The sequence below is a fragment of the Phodopus roborovskii genome, unplaced genomic scaffold (assembly GCF_943737965.1).
Source record: "Phodopus roborovskii unplaced genomic scaffold, PHOROB, whole genome shotgun sequence".
Classification (NCBI taxonomy): domain Eukaryota; kingdom Metazoa; phylum Chordata; class Mammalia; order Rodentia; family Cricetidae; genus Phodopus; species Phodopus roborovskii.
Window position 1 is genome coordinate 4,929,621 of NW_026126578.1, and position 14,286 is coordinate 4,943,906.

At 44.1% G+C, this 14,286-nt stretch overlaps 1 protein-coding gene across 1 annotated transcript in view; it reads left to right on the forward strand.

Annotated features, from left to right (window-relative positions):
- The window catches only part of Lmcd1 (LIM and cysteine rich domains 1), a 63,189-nt gene extending 50,508 nt beyond the window's left edge, over positions 1–12,681 (forward strand). The window contains exons 5-6 of the mRNA XM_051203587.1: positions 11,003–11,218; positions 12,081–12,681. Of these exons, the coding sequence (XP_051059544.1) occupies positions 11,003–11,218; positions 12,081–12,239 (375 nt within the window). The 3' untranslated portion in view covers positions 12,240–12,681. The remainder of the gene's footprint in view (positions 1–11,002; positions 11,219–12,080) is intronic.
- Positions 12,682–14,286: the final 1,605 nt, after the last annotated feature.

A 14,286-nucleotide genomic window follows, 5' to 3' on the forward strand; every position in this document is an offset into this window, starting at 1 on the left:
TCTCACTGAGTAGTGTCATGCCAGAACCCTTTCTAAACTGCCTCTGAGGAACTCTCACCAAGAGGTTGTGATTCATGGAAATCCCAATACTGGATACCAGCCAGATGGAAGACACAGCTCTGCCTGAATCTCTCCTATCCAATGGCTACAGCAGTCCTCTAATGAGAATGAGTTCAGTTCACAGATTCAGACCCCAGGCCTAGTTTTCAAAGCCCAGTATGTCAAGCAGACCCCCAACAGGACATGTTAACCTAAATCAGAAAAACCATGTCTGTCTCCTTAGGCAATGAACTAAGAGTACATCACATTAACAGTAGAGACAAAAGCATGGTGGAATCACCTTCAGCCACAGAGACTTCAGTAGGGCTCTGCACAAGAAAATCCCAAGGTAGATATACCCCCAGTCAGATGCCCATCCATCTGCTTTCACTCCACTCCTAAAAGAAAAAAAAAAAGACTGGCTTTCCAAATCTAAATAAACTGTCTTTCAATTCTTGTGATGACTATGAGACAGCTGGAGTTTATAAGACAAATTTCCCAGATGAGAAATCTTGGACAAAGCCATGGTAGTTTTTTTCTAAGGAGTGGCAGGCTGATTTGAACCCAGGTCTTGTCATCACTAGCAGTGAGATGTGAGTAGTCCTGAGAGGAACCCTTAGAAGGAGTATATGTTTGAGTGCTAAGGTTGGAGTGAGCCTCAGCACCTGATATCCCTCAAAGGCCAGCCTGCTGGAGAATAATATTCTTTTCTCTGTGTTGGGAAGACCAGAAGGACATACTACCACAGCCCAAGTCTCTCTTCATGGGTCACAAGAGTATCCCAGGGTTCTAGCCAGGGAGATGTGAACACCGGCAACCTGCTGGACCTCAGCAGTATGCTCAAAGCCCCTCAAGCACTCTCTAAACCTCCAACCCCCATTTCTTCCCTCCTGGATAGACTTTATGGGTGCCTGTGCTGTGTGATAAACAGCATGCATGCTCTAACTGCTGACAGCCCCGCAGGCGTTTTCACTGCCTTTGGAGAGCTCAGTGGATGTTCCCTCAGAAATTGAATATACCGAGTTCCCAGGCATGGTCACTGTGCCCAGGCATTTCCGCCTTTCCACCACTCCACACTTGAAACCCAATAAAGGGAACAGAATGCCAGAACAGAGCATAAAATGTACTCTCCGCTCTGGTGCTGATCCTTTTTACCACATGCTCCCATCTCACCCACCATCACCTTGCCCCTTCCTCAGGCCAGGTGATCATCCCCAAACAGTAAGCAATAGAGTCAATAAAGAAGAATGGGGGCTCCCCACAGTCCTGAGAATCTATTCCTAAAATCCCAAGATACCCAGTGAGATGCCAGAAGCAAGCCAACTCTTTTTCCCCTACCTCCCCACAAAAATGCAAAGGGAGGTGCAGATGGTCTCCCGGACCCCACCCTCCTCCATAGGACAGCCTCTCAGATGGAAACTTACAGCAGCTGGCGGCTCAGGCTGAGGCCCCTCCCAGAAGGGACATATTTGTGGGCAAGGGACTTCCAAGTTTTTGTCAGAACAGATGTTTGGCTTGTGGGCTATGCAAGTTGGCTGTCTTTCTTGCCAGCCCTACTTGGGGACTTGAAGCTACCCTAACCCCTCTGTGGGCCACTTCTTTCTGAGCTGGAATAAAGGTGTGGAGACCAATGAGAGACCACAAAGCCACAGACAACCCTGGTTCCTTCAGCTTCCCTGACCCAGGTACCCATGGGTAGGAATTTGAAAGCAGCCTTCAAAATCACCATGGTAACCACTCCTCAGCCTCTGCCTTCTTCCTTCTCAGTGGGGATATTTCAATCACATTAAAAAAAAAAATCATTTTCCAAAGAAAAATTCCCTTTATTCCCCTTTTTATACTATAAATACTTTCCCATGTGGCCATGTGACTTTTGCAGTCATTTTTCTTCCTTCTTTTGAGTGGGCTGCATAATATTCCGTTGACTAAAACAGCCACTGGAAAGCTATTTTCAATAAAGGACAGAGGGTAAATATATAAAAGTTGGCAGGCCCTATAGTCCCTGTCACCTCAGCTCAGCGCCTGTCGCATACTGCTATAAGCACTATCTAAATAAGTGAGTGGCTATGAGCCAATAAAACTTTGCTTACAAAAACAGGTGGTGGTCTGGAGTTAATCCATGGAGAGGCATGGTTTGCTGACCCTTGAGCAAGCAAATCCATCTTCAGCCTTTTCCTAATTCCTTGGGTTTTCTCTCTTTTTTTCTTTTGCTTTTTGCTTTCATAGGTTAATCAATGATGTTGATTGTAATGGTGGTGTTAATGATGATGTTGGTGAAGATGGTGGAGATGGTCGTAGTAATGGTGATGATGATGATGGTGTAGATGATAATGATGGTCATAGTAATGATGATAATGGTGCCAGTGGTGATGATGGGGATGGTTGTGATGGTCCTAGTGATAGTGATACTGATCCGAGTGTCAGTGATGGTCCTAATGATCATGATGGTAATGGTGATGATGATTAACAGGTGACAATGTTGTGAGCTGCCATTCTTTATCTAAGGTATGTCAGATACCATGCCAAGAAAGTTCCATGTCATTTTATCTAATCCTAAAAATTACCTTATATGTCATATTGTGTATATATGTACATATATGAATATATTTCCAATTTTAAAACATTACATTTTTCAGCTTTTATGTATATAAACACCTACACACACATATGTATGTAAAGCATATGGTTTTTCCTCCCACCGCTGGTCTGGTCCCGCCGCCACGCCAGCCCCAATTAACACACTGAGACTCTGTATTTGATATAATTCTGTTGGCCTGTTACTTGTTTCTTATCGGCTAGCTCTGTCTTAAGTATTAACCCATTTCTATGTATTTCCACATGGTCTTACCAGCGAGAGGTGGCTAGCAGTTCTATTCTCTCCAGATTCTCCATCTTGACTCCTCCTTCCTACTTCCTATTTCCTCCTTGTCTCCTAGTCCCTCCTATCTTCCTTTCCTATTGGCCAACAGTGCTTTATTCATTAACCAGTATGAGAAACATATACAGAATGACATCTCCCATCATATGTATGTATGTATATATGTATATGTGTACCATGTGTGTCTAGTGCCTGTCAATGCCAGAAGAAGACATCAAATCCCTTGTAACTAGAGTTACATATGGTTGTGAGCTACCATGTGGGTGCTGGGAACTGAACTCCTCTACAAAAGCAGCCAGTGCTTAGCTGCTGATCCACCTCTCCAGCCTTTCTTTCTCTGCATCCACACAGGCTTCATAGCAGCATATGATATTGCAGGTATCCCCTGTCCCTGGGTCTAGACATTGTGCATGGCACCTGAGACAGAACACACTGAACACTTTACCCTAGTTTTCTTTCTGTACCAAGCTGGTCCTTGACCTCATAGTGAAAAAAAAAATGCAGGCTACTGTTTTCTCTCATGAGAGTAGTTTATGTGCTTCATGCCCATCTCAGTACTGAACAAGCAAGGGGGAATCCAGTTAAAAGCACCTATACTTAGTTTCCCTGGGCAAAAGCCTCCTAGTTGCAACCTGCTCCAAGAAAACACACTTGGTAAAAAGGCTGTTAGCAGGAGTGGCCAGCTTGGGTAACAAGGTTCCTATAAGCCAGAGATCACCATTTCTGAGGCTTGAACAAGCTCCAGTTTCCCGTGTTCCCCTAGAGATGAAGCCATTGGACTGGCCACATTTCAGGCCTGGAACCCTAATGACTGTGGACCCACTGTACTCCATCTATACCTTCTTGGGCCTCAGGACAACTAGAGTATAAGAAAACAGAACTCAAGACAGCTAAGCCTGAAGAAATGATTCCAGGCCAGAAAATGGGGGTTGGGGAGGACCTTCTGTGGGATACAGAGGCAAGGCTGAGGCCTAAGCACCATAAGAGGACATAGGAGTATGCTGTTTATAAATAAGTTGTTGAGTGTTTGCATGGGAGCAAAGCCAGTGCCTGAATTCAAGTCCTTGTGTTAATATTTACTGGAGTGCAATGGTGAGATTTTCACGAGACACTCTGGATTTAGACTGGGTAGGCCTTCGGATAAGAGCCTTCCAGGAGAAAAACAACGTGATTGGGATGTGCTTCTGGCAAGCCTAAGGCAGAGATTATTGTAGCTACAGAGCTCTTTCTGTGCCCTTGGATCCCTCTGAACCTTGGTCCTTAGATATAGTTCTATAGCCGCATGGCCATTGGCCTAGCCACTGTCCTGAACCTGCTATGGCATGAAATACTTTGTGTTATGCTGCAACCACATGACCCTATGTGTCCCTATTCAGTGTAGTTCTTTCATTAGGCTGTGGGCAAGCCATCCTAGCCAAGTGGCTTATGTCAATGAGGTCCCTTTTGTTGTTAGCTCAGCCATTTGATCAGAGCTCCACAGGAACATTTTGGCTCTATTCACTCAGCTTTGCTTGGGCCAGGGTCTATGCTTATGTTTGGACTGAACTGGGGAAAACACATAGCTGGGTTGGTTGGGCAGGGTCTCCTTTGTACTCCTCCTTTACTTTCTCCATGTGATAATCACCTTGGTATAGAAGTTTCCAAATGCTGTAACTTCTTACTCCTCAGGAGTCCCCAAGGGTGTGTCTTTAGAAACAGAGTCCAGGAAAAGCTACATACATGATCCCTAACTTATGACAGCTCTGCTTAAGACTATTCAAATTTATAGTCATAAAAATAAAAAGGGGGTAGGGATTTGGAAGACACTGAATCTTGAAGTTTGATATTTTCCTGGGTGAGCCATGGGTACTGTTCTTTCATGGCACTGGGCAGTGCAGTAGACACAGCTGCTGGTCAGCCACTCCATTGTAAGAGTGACCATTAAGACTCTACTGAACAATGCTGCTAAGTGAGGAGGCTGACAATTGGCAGTGCTGGGTGTGTGGCAACATATGTTTTCCTCTTCTGATGACCTAACCCTGTCATAAGCCGAGGGCCATCCTCCTACCTTGTGTCATACGGTAACACTCTGCACATTCTGTTCCACTAAACTGGGATATGATTCCTCAAGGAAAGGGATGTCACAATGATTGGAAGAATCATCTAAGACTATGCCAGTTGGATTTGAACATACCCTAAAGCAGGGAGACCATGGCCACACAGAGGCTCGGCTACCAAGGTTTGATCATCCTTGTCTTTCTCAAGTAAGATGTTTAAACACTGCCTAGGCCCAAGCACAAAATATTCAAAATTGCTCATTTTGACTGTTTGGGTTTTTTTTTTCTATTTATTACCTTGTCTCCAGCTTATTGTGGAGCTCCTCCTGCCTCCATCTCCTGGGTTCTGGATTGTAAACATGAACCCTTGCTTTTGACTATTTAATTAAGCATCTTTCACTATGTGAGTGGGTTGTAGAAAGTCGTGGGCATGGAGAAAAGCCCCCTACTCATTCTACCTCTAGAAGGTTCTGTTCCTCATCCCTGTCCCAGGGGAAAGTGCTGTGCAGACAAGGTTCTGTGGCAGCTACTGGGAAGACTCTCATGAGCAAGCTGAGTTTGGGCACTTGGGAACAGGAGCAAAATACAGCTGACATGCTCAAAACAAATGATTTCCTAAATGCCTTTCACCCAGGTCCTAAGGAAATTCTTCCTGCTGCACGACCTCCTTTACCAAAAAAATCCAAGAGTGGCCACATGGGCTTCCTTGGAAAGTGTTAAAACATAAACTGTCTAGGAATTCAAACCAGCTTGTAGTCCCCAAGCCACAGGGGAGGACTTCACACAAAGCTCACTCAACTTTTTGCATTCCATGACAATTTGTCAAAGTGCAGCTTCTACCAGTACTCATATCTCCTTAGACCTTGCAAATTCCTTGCCTGCTGGATCAAATGCTCTATGGAAAGGGAATGAAAGAGGACCGTGCCACAAACTCTCCAGGGGACCTGAAGCAGGATAAGTCTGAGAACCATGGTCTCCAAGCAGGCAGGGTTAAAGAAAAAGAGCAGTGGCCACAAGCCCAGGGCTGAGAGTCACTGGGCATGAGCTATGACATAAAATGATCAGACTGGAGGAAGTCATCTGATGCCCTGTCCTTGCTCAGCTAGAGAGAAGGGGCACAGGAAATGCAAAGCATGGGAGGAACACCCAATGTGAGTCCACATGGTATGGCATCATGGGAATGGAGAGCCAGCTCCCATCCTGACCTCAGCATAGCATGGTCAACTTAGAAGGGTCATTTAACCCCTCTGAGCCTCAGCTTTCCATCTTATGAGGGAAGAGGTCTGGATAACAAGTGAGTCCTTCAAACGCCCCAGTAAATCCACTGAACTCACACAATGACCCCAAAATGCTGCTACTTCTGAAAGTACCCCTGTTTGACAGGTGACAAAATCTAAACATAAAGAGGTTAGCTTGGCTAAGGTCACACAGCAATCATGGGAGCAGTCTGACTCCAGGGCTTGAGCCCCTGTCCCCCTGCACAACCGAGAAGCTGAGTATTTCATCAAAGATGGTGTTAGGAGAAAAGAGGCCAGGATCACAACACCCAAGTGGGATTCAGGTCTGATCATTCATTGCCAACTTGTTCCTGGTATCTGGGAGCCCATGAGGCTGACAGACCCAGGACAACCCCAGAGTCCTCAGCCTTTGGGATGACCAAAAAGACAGGAGAATCAGGAGGAGAAGGAGGCACGCAGAGGCAGAAAGAGCAAACGGTACTGAGCCATGTTGAAGGGGCTCATTTCACTATTGTCAGTTACAAACTGACAATAACATTGTTTGCTGAAAAAAAGAGCTGGTGAAGGGTAGTAACTGTCCCCCCAAAGAACCATGGGGGAAAGCATGTTCCTAAGGCAGGGACCTGAAAAAAAAGACAGATGGGCAGGCTGACACCAAGTTCTGTGAAAGTACACTTTTCTTTCCTCCTCCCTGCCCTGGTTATTATCCTACAGCTCAAATCACACCCCCACACTCCTGGCCTGTAGAACCCACAATGGTTCCCTATTGCCTCTGGAATAGTCTCTGTCCATCATGTGACTTCATGCACCCATTCAGACTGCCTTTCTTAAATGCTCATATTCCTCTGTGCCCTTCCATGTGTCACCGAGGTGCTTGCCAGCATCCCCAGGCCATTTCTTTACCCCGTCCTCTCCTTTCATGTTAAGCAACATCTGGGAATCTGGGGTGTGGTTGGCCAACAGTAAGTCCCTTTAGTGCCTTCTGTGTGGGAGGAAAGGACTGGAAATTTCATTCTACAAAACTTAGAAGCCAGACATAAGATGTACCATGTGTTCCAGCAGCCCTGTCCTTGTAGTTTACATTGCCCAAGTGGGAAAGCAGGCAGTGTGCAGAAATACAGATGACTGTCACCTATGCTTTGGTCCTCTGATGAGTCCTGGATTGGTGGTATTCAGTCATGTAAAGAGGTACAGAGTTTTCAGTTAACTGTGGGGTTCTCCCTTTTAATTCAAGGGGGCAAAGTGAATCTGGAAAAATAGAATGTCCAGGCAATGAGGATCCAGTTCAGATTCATCCAGATAACCAAATGCCTTCCATGCCCATCTATTAACTCAGTATCTACTGTGCTCCAGGAAGCTATGGTACATGAAGCCTCTCACTTGGCTTCTTTATACTAATTGTGACCATGTTACTTTTTATTTTCTCTTCAGTGTGCAAGAGTATATTAAGTAGATCACTAAAAGAGATGTTAGGAATAGTGTTCACGCTATTCAGCTTTCTGTTGCTATAGCAAATATTTGGGAGAATCAACTTAATAAGGAAAAGGGTTTCATTAAGATCATAGTTTCCTTGGTTTTTCCTTATGGTGAGTTGCCCTCGTCACCTTGGGTGTGTACTAAGGTGATGAAATCATGTTGCATGTGTAGTGGAACAAAACTACTCATGACATGGTGACCAGAGAACAAAGAGATTAAGAGATCCTACCATCCCCTTGAAAGCCATATCACTATGACCTCTTACCAGGTCCCACTTCTTATCAATAATGTCTGCTGGCTGGAATCAAGCCATCAACACAGGGCCTGTCTGGAATATTCTAAGATCAAATTATAGTAGACTTTTAATTAAAATATATATATATATATATATATATATATATATATATATGTGTGTGTGTGTGTGTGTGTGTGTGTGTGTGTGTGTGTGTGTGCATATGTCTGCAGAGATCAGAAGAGGGCATCAAGTCTCCTGGAGCTGGAGTTACTGGCAGTTGTGAGCCAACTGATATGGATACTGGGAGACATGCTTGGGTCCTCTAAAAGGACAGCAAGCATTTTTTTTTTTTTGAGACAGGGTTTCTCTGTGGCTTTGGAGGCTGTATTGGAACTAGCTTTTGTAGACCAGACCAGGCTGGTCTCCAACTCATAGAGATCCACCTGCCTCAGCCTCCCGAGTGCTAGGATAAAAGACATGCACCAGCAGCAAGCATTCTTACTCCAGTTGTTATAGTAGACTTTTAACATATACCTCCCTGCCCAACATGGCAAAATGTAAATATTTTGGAGTGGGGCTGCCAGGACTTACTAAGCTAAAATTGGCATCAAAAGACCAAAGACGGTGAACATTAGAGGGTCAGATGGTAAACATTTCTGGTAACCTGAACCAACAGCCAAAATAGATAGCAGCCTGTGAGCATTTCACATAACAAGAGAGAAAACAAATTCCCATGACGTTTTTATTCATGCAGTTCAAAATGTAATCTTTAAACATGGTTCTTTTGGAAAACCTAGGTCTGATAATAAGGAAAATAGAGTTCTTTTTGAGGATAACATATTTGCTAAATTGGAGCAGCCTTGGGCAGTTGTTTGCTAACCCCAACTGTAAAAGTCATAGCACATAGTCCAGAGACCTGGCTATGGAGGAACTTGGGCTAGGTTCTCATTCCAGCTTTGAGTTCTGGAAATTGTGTATCACTGATCATGCCACTGAATCTCTCAGAGGCGTGGTTGTCTCTAGAAGGGAAAACAACTGTTTTCCTAACACAGAAACAACTGCCAGGCTTTTGAGAGGTTACTCATAATGGGTACAATATCCCAAGCACACTGTAGAGTACAGACATGCCCTAAGGATGTGAGAGACATCATCACCCTGGGCCTTTGAGGAGCAGAAGAGGAGTTAAAATGGCTCAGTGTTATAAGGCTATCAAATTCCCATTCTTGAGAGGATGAAAAAGTCAAGTTTATAAATATGGGAGGAAGAGAGGGAGGTATGGAAGGATGAATGGATGGATGGCTAGATAAGTGGGTGGATTTATAGATGGATAGATAGGTAGGTGGATGGATGGATGGACTGACAGACAGATGGACAGATGGATGGATGGTTTGTTTGACGGGTGGGTGGGTAAATAGATGCATGGGTAGATGGACAGGTGGATAGCTGGATGGATATGTTGGTGGATAGATGGTTCTTAAAGTACCTTTAGGGGAACCTGTGAGGTCAATGTTTTGTATGATTCAACATAATATATGTAGTTACTTGAACCCTGAGAAAGTGGAGGGCTCTGTACATGAGGAACATGGAGTCAGTTTCTTGCAAACAGGACAGTGTGAAGAGAAAGCAATTTTCCCTATGGAGAAATCTGACAACCACATCTCAGCCAGGAGGTTAAGATCAACATCTTTGTCCAACCAAGGTCAACACACCTCCTTAGGAGGCACATTGACAACATATGGTGATAAGAGCAGGGTTGGCCTCTGGGGTCCTCATCTCAGTGTTACCCCATGATAGTGACATCAGGCAGATTCCAACTGGCATATATTTTACCAAATCTGACCATGACTTCCCCCAGATTATCAAGGTCCCACAAACAGAGACAGGTTAAGACACTGTGACTTCTTCTTGCAAAAGAGGAGCCTGCAAAAGCAGAAGACTAAGTGTGGAGTACTAGGTGTGTACCAAAATAGAGGAAAGAGGCTAAATGGTATCTGAGCATACCTGAATGAAGTTCCTCAATAACCTATTATTACTAGCTCGCTGGCAAAGGTACCTGGTTAATACAAGCCAATTAAGAACAGAGAAAACAGAATACAGTGTGTGGAGATTCACTGCTTTTTTTTTTTTTTTTTTTTTCCTGTAAATCTCAAAGTATTCAAGGATAGAAAGAAGACAATGCAGGGCAAGAAATCTATTTAAACTTGAGCAAAATTGGGTTCCTATAACCTCATACTATATATGGTGACATTTTCTGTTGATATATTTTTTGAGGGGACACACATGGCACAGCACACATGTGGAAGTCAGAGGACAATTTGCTAGAGTCAGTTCTTTCCTTCACGGTGTGGGTCACAGGGGTCAAACTCAGGTCATCAGGCTTGGCAGCAAGCACCCTTACCCGCTGAGCCACCTCAGGTTCATGACTAACTTCTGAGAAACAGCCATTTGTTGTATTTTGATGTAGAGTCAAAGACGCATATCCTGTTTTCTTGGACGGCTATTAAAATACTCCTCCCTTCCTAGTCCAACTTATCAGAGTGAGGCCAGAGTTCCTCTACATATTTCAACCAAAATGCAGACAGACATATGAGCAGTTAAGAGAATCCAGCCATCTTAAGTGAGTTATTTGAAAAGATTTCCAAACTGTATAGTTTGAAATAGGATGTATTCAATTGTTTCTGTCACTATTTTCTTTTGTTTGTTTTAGAAAATACAGTTGTTTCGAGCAGAAAACACATATGCTAACATACCATATAAGCATATTCCTGTCATTGTGAGGGAGTATTTAAATGTTCTAAGTTTTACTTTCTCTTAAGGTGACTATCAATCACTGTTTCACATATCAAAAACTTTGTGGAAATCTCAGTAGCTACGAAGACACAAAGGGTGTTGAGGCTAATCAACCTGAGACTCACAGGAATCAATAAGTCACATTATTTAGTCCTCAAAAGATAGACCATACATTTATCCCACTTTGCAAATGGCAAAACCAAAAAGCAGAGAAGTCTTTTAACTTGTCCAAAGCCACACAGGAAGTAGAGAGGGTGGAACCGGGATTCAAACCTACATCACATGCCCCTCTTTCTCATATCCTTTCCAGGTCTGTGAGCTCTGCAAGGGAGCAGCCCCTACTGACAGCCCTGTGGTCTATGCTGATAGGGCTGGCTACAGCAAGCAGTGGCACCCCACATGCTTTGTGTGTGTCAAGTGCTCAGAGCCACTGGTGGACCTCATCTACTTCTGGAAGGATGGTGCACCCTGGTGTGGCCGCCACTACTGTGAGAGCTTGAGACCCCGATGCTCAGGCTGTGATGAGGTGAGAGTCAGTAGGAAGATAGGAGCAATTGAGTGTGGTCATGCTAGATAGTGCAATCCCAAGGCCAATTGGTGTGGCTTTGCTGATGTGTTCTTCATCTAAGAAAATTGAACTAGGCTTCACTGGGTACTCCCAGCCTCTATTTTCTCATCTACAAAATGGACTGAGCTAACAATGGTGACACATGCTTACAATCCCAGAACTTTGGAAGTTGAATGTCGGAGAACCACCCTGATAGCTCAGCTAGTAAAATGTTTGCCCTGCAAGTATAAAGTTTGAAGCCTTAGATGACAGCATTTTTTTTAAGCCAGGTTATGTGTAAATGGAGGGACAGAGAGGTGATATAATTCACCAAGTCACAAGGCCAGCAAATGTCTAAGTGACAACTCATGCTCGCATTCTGCTGTGCTCCAAAATCAGAAGGTCCATTAGACCAGTTTTCCATTCTGTCTTTCCTCAGCTCCTGGAATGATGCTAGGGTGTCACTTTTTTCTGGGTCCAATAGACCTCCCCTTGGTTTCTTGTTCTTAGAAAATGGCCACTGTGTGTCCCTCTACTTAATTGTCTTCCAGGGTCACTCAAGTTATATAATCCCAACTCAAAAATAACTGGCCTCTGGACTTGCCCAAAAGCTTCACAGAGAAATAAAAACTTTCCTGTAGCAGAGCATTTTCTTTTTCATGTCTGAAAAGCTGAGACCCGACCATGACCCTCAGATGATGCCAGATTGCTTCGTGGAGGCATTTAAAGGTCACAACACTAATGGGATGGGATAAACTACCATCCCATAATTCATCCTGTACATACTGCCTCTAATTATGGGCAGAATCTCAATTATGCCTTCCTCTGTCTCTCCTCCAAGATCATCTTCTCAGAGGACTACCAGCGCGTGGAAGACCTAGCCTGGCATCGGAAGCACTTCATTTGTGAGGGCTGTGAGCAGCTGCTGAGTGGCCGAGCATACATCGTCACTAAGGGTCAGCTCCTGTGCCCCACTTGTAGCAAGTCCAAACGCTCCTGAAGAGCTGCCCACCAACAGCCAAAGTCTATTGGATCCCACCAGGAGACTGAAGCCATCCTCTGGGGCGGATGCCACAGCCAACTAAAAAGTGCATATTCTAGGTTGAGTGGTGGTAGATCCTTGAGGGTCAGTAGTTTTTTAAACCAGAGCTATTCTAAAAGGTCTTCAAATGAATTTATTGTTTTCCCAATTGCAACCAACTAAAGACACACTGGTATCCAGCATGGGAGCCTTAGGAGAAATTTCCCAGAATGTGTTTCTGAGGGATCCATCAAGTAGCTATAGGCTGTGCTTTTTTTCCTCCTGGACATGGGATCCCTCCAGGGGGCAGGATGGGATCTCAACTCTCATTTGTTTGCCTCTTTCAAGTGGAATCTGAATCTTCAATAAATATGCTCGCATGATAAACATATCAATAAAAGGTTTATGAATTTCACACTCACACCTTTGTATAATTATTTACACCATGGCGCTGATTCTGTAAGAGGTGGTTATCTCCAAGCCCCTGAGCTGGCACTGCCAGGAAATGAGTAAATGCTAGTAAGTTACTTCAATAGACTGCCTTTCCTCCATTGCTCTCCCCATGCTTTCAAATATCTGATTAAAAAAACACATATCTGTATTTCAAGGTACCATAAAAGTAGAAATGTTACTAGAATTAAGGATTGGAGCCTGTGCCCTTGGCAGCCCTACCAAGCCAGTCTCAGCCATCCATCCTCAATAAGCCAATTACAAGAGCCAAATTAATAGTGAAAAACATAAAAAGGAAATTTGTTTAACTAGACCACAGATGGAAAAGGGACAGAGAGATCTGGCAACCCATCCCCTACCAAAATCCATCTTTGGGGTACTTACAAGAAGCTTGGGTTTAAACAGGATGTAAGAAGTGTCCCACCCATTGTTGCATCACTGACTCTGCCATTAGTCAAGCCATCTTGTACGCACTGAGTGAAATCTTTCCAGGTGACAGATTCCCTCTCTAGCTGGCATCAAGCCTTTTCCTTCTCCCCTGAGAAGATTCCTGGGAGAAAATTCCAATCCTCTGGGGAGCCTTGTTTAATAGTCTGATAGACAAAGAAAGAGACAAGAATTGCTTGTAGAACATTCTTATTCCTTTCAGGCATGCAAGTTACTGAAGCAGATGATCTTCTTGGAGCCAAAGGCCCAACTCGGCTGTCCTTAGCATCTATAGGTCACAAATGAGCTTGCCTGGGAGCAAGATCTGGCAATGCTGAGAGCTGCCCAGGGTACCTATGCTCAACCAGTGAGCGGGCCCAGTGCCCAGTAAACATAAATTTTTTAAATTGTGGCATTCTTATGAGAAATCTCTCAATTTTTACATGTTGCCAACTGAACATTTTGTGAGCAAAATACAAAGTTGGGGGGGCATGATTTTTATCTCCTTTTTATGGTCTGTGTATTTTCAGTTCTCAAATTCACTTCCTTTTCACAATTTCTAAGTAACTGTTTCTTTTTCCACCAGATATACAAGGATGAAAGACACTGTTCCAGTCATCAGTGCTCTTCTTAAAATTGCCCATCTGTTCTCCTGAACTTGCCCCAGCCCAGTCCCCATTTATTCGCTGTATAAGTCTGACAAAACCATTGTTGTGTCTCCTACAATGGTGGGAATCAGCCTCCAGCATATCTCTCCCACTGGCCTCGGTTTGCCTATTATTGGGCTGTCTCAAATACAAGTTCTAAGCACTTTTTAGTCCTCAATCAACTCCCACAGCTCCCCAGTGCCTGTCAAGTTAAGAACCAGACTTCAACTCTAGCATTTGAAACCTTCCAAAACCTTATCCATCTGTCTCTGAACTCAGTATTTTTTCTCCTTTTCAACACTCTTTCTCTTATATAGATATGAATTCCACCCATTACCCCATACTTCTGCTCCTTCGTGGTTACCTGGAGGTCAAGTCTGTTATCTATTGAAAGTTTGCGTGCTCTACAAGATGCTCCTGGGCATCATCCATTTCCTGGGCACTTCCCCAAAGTGCCAGTAGAACAGTCACATGTCCATCTACCAATGCACTCATCCATCTGC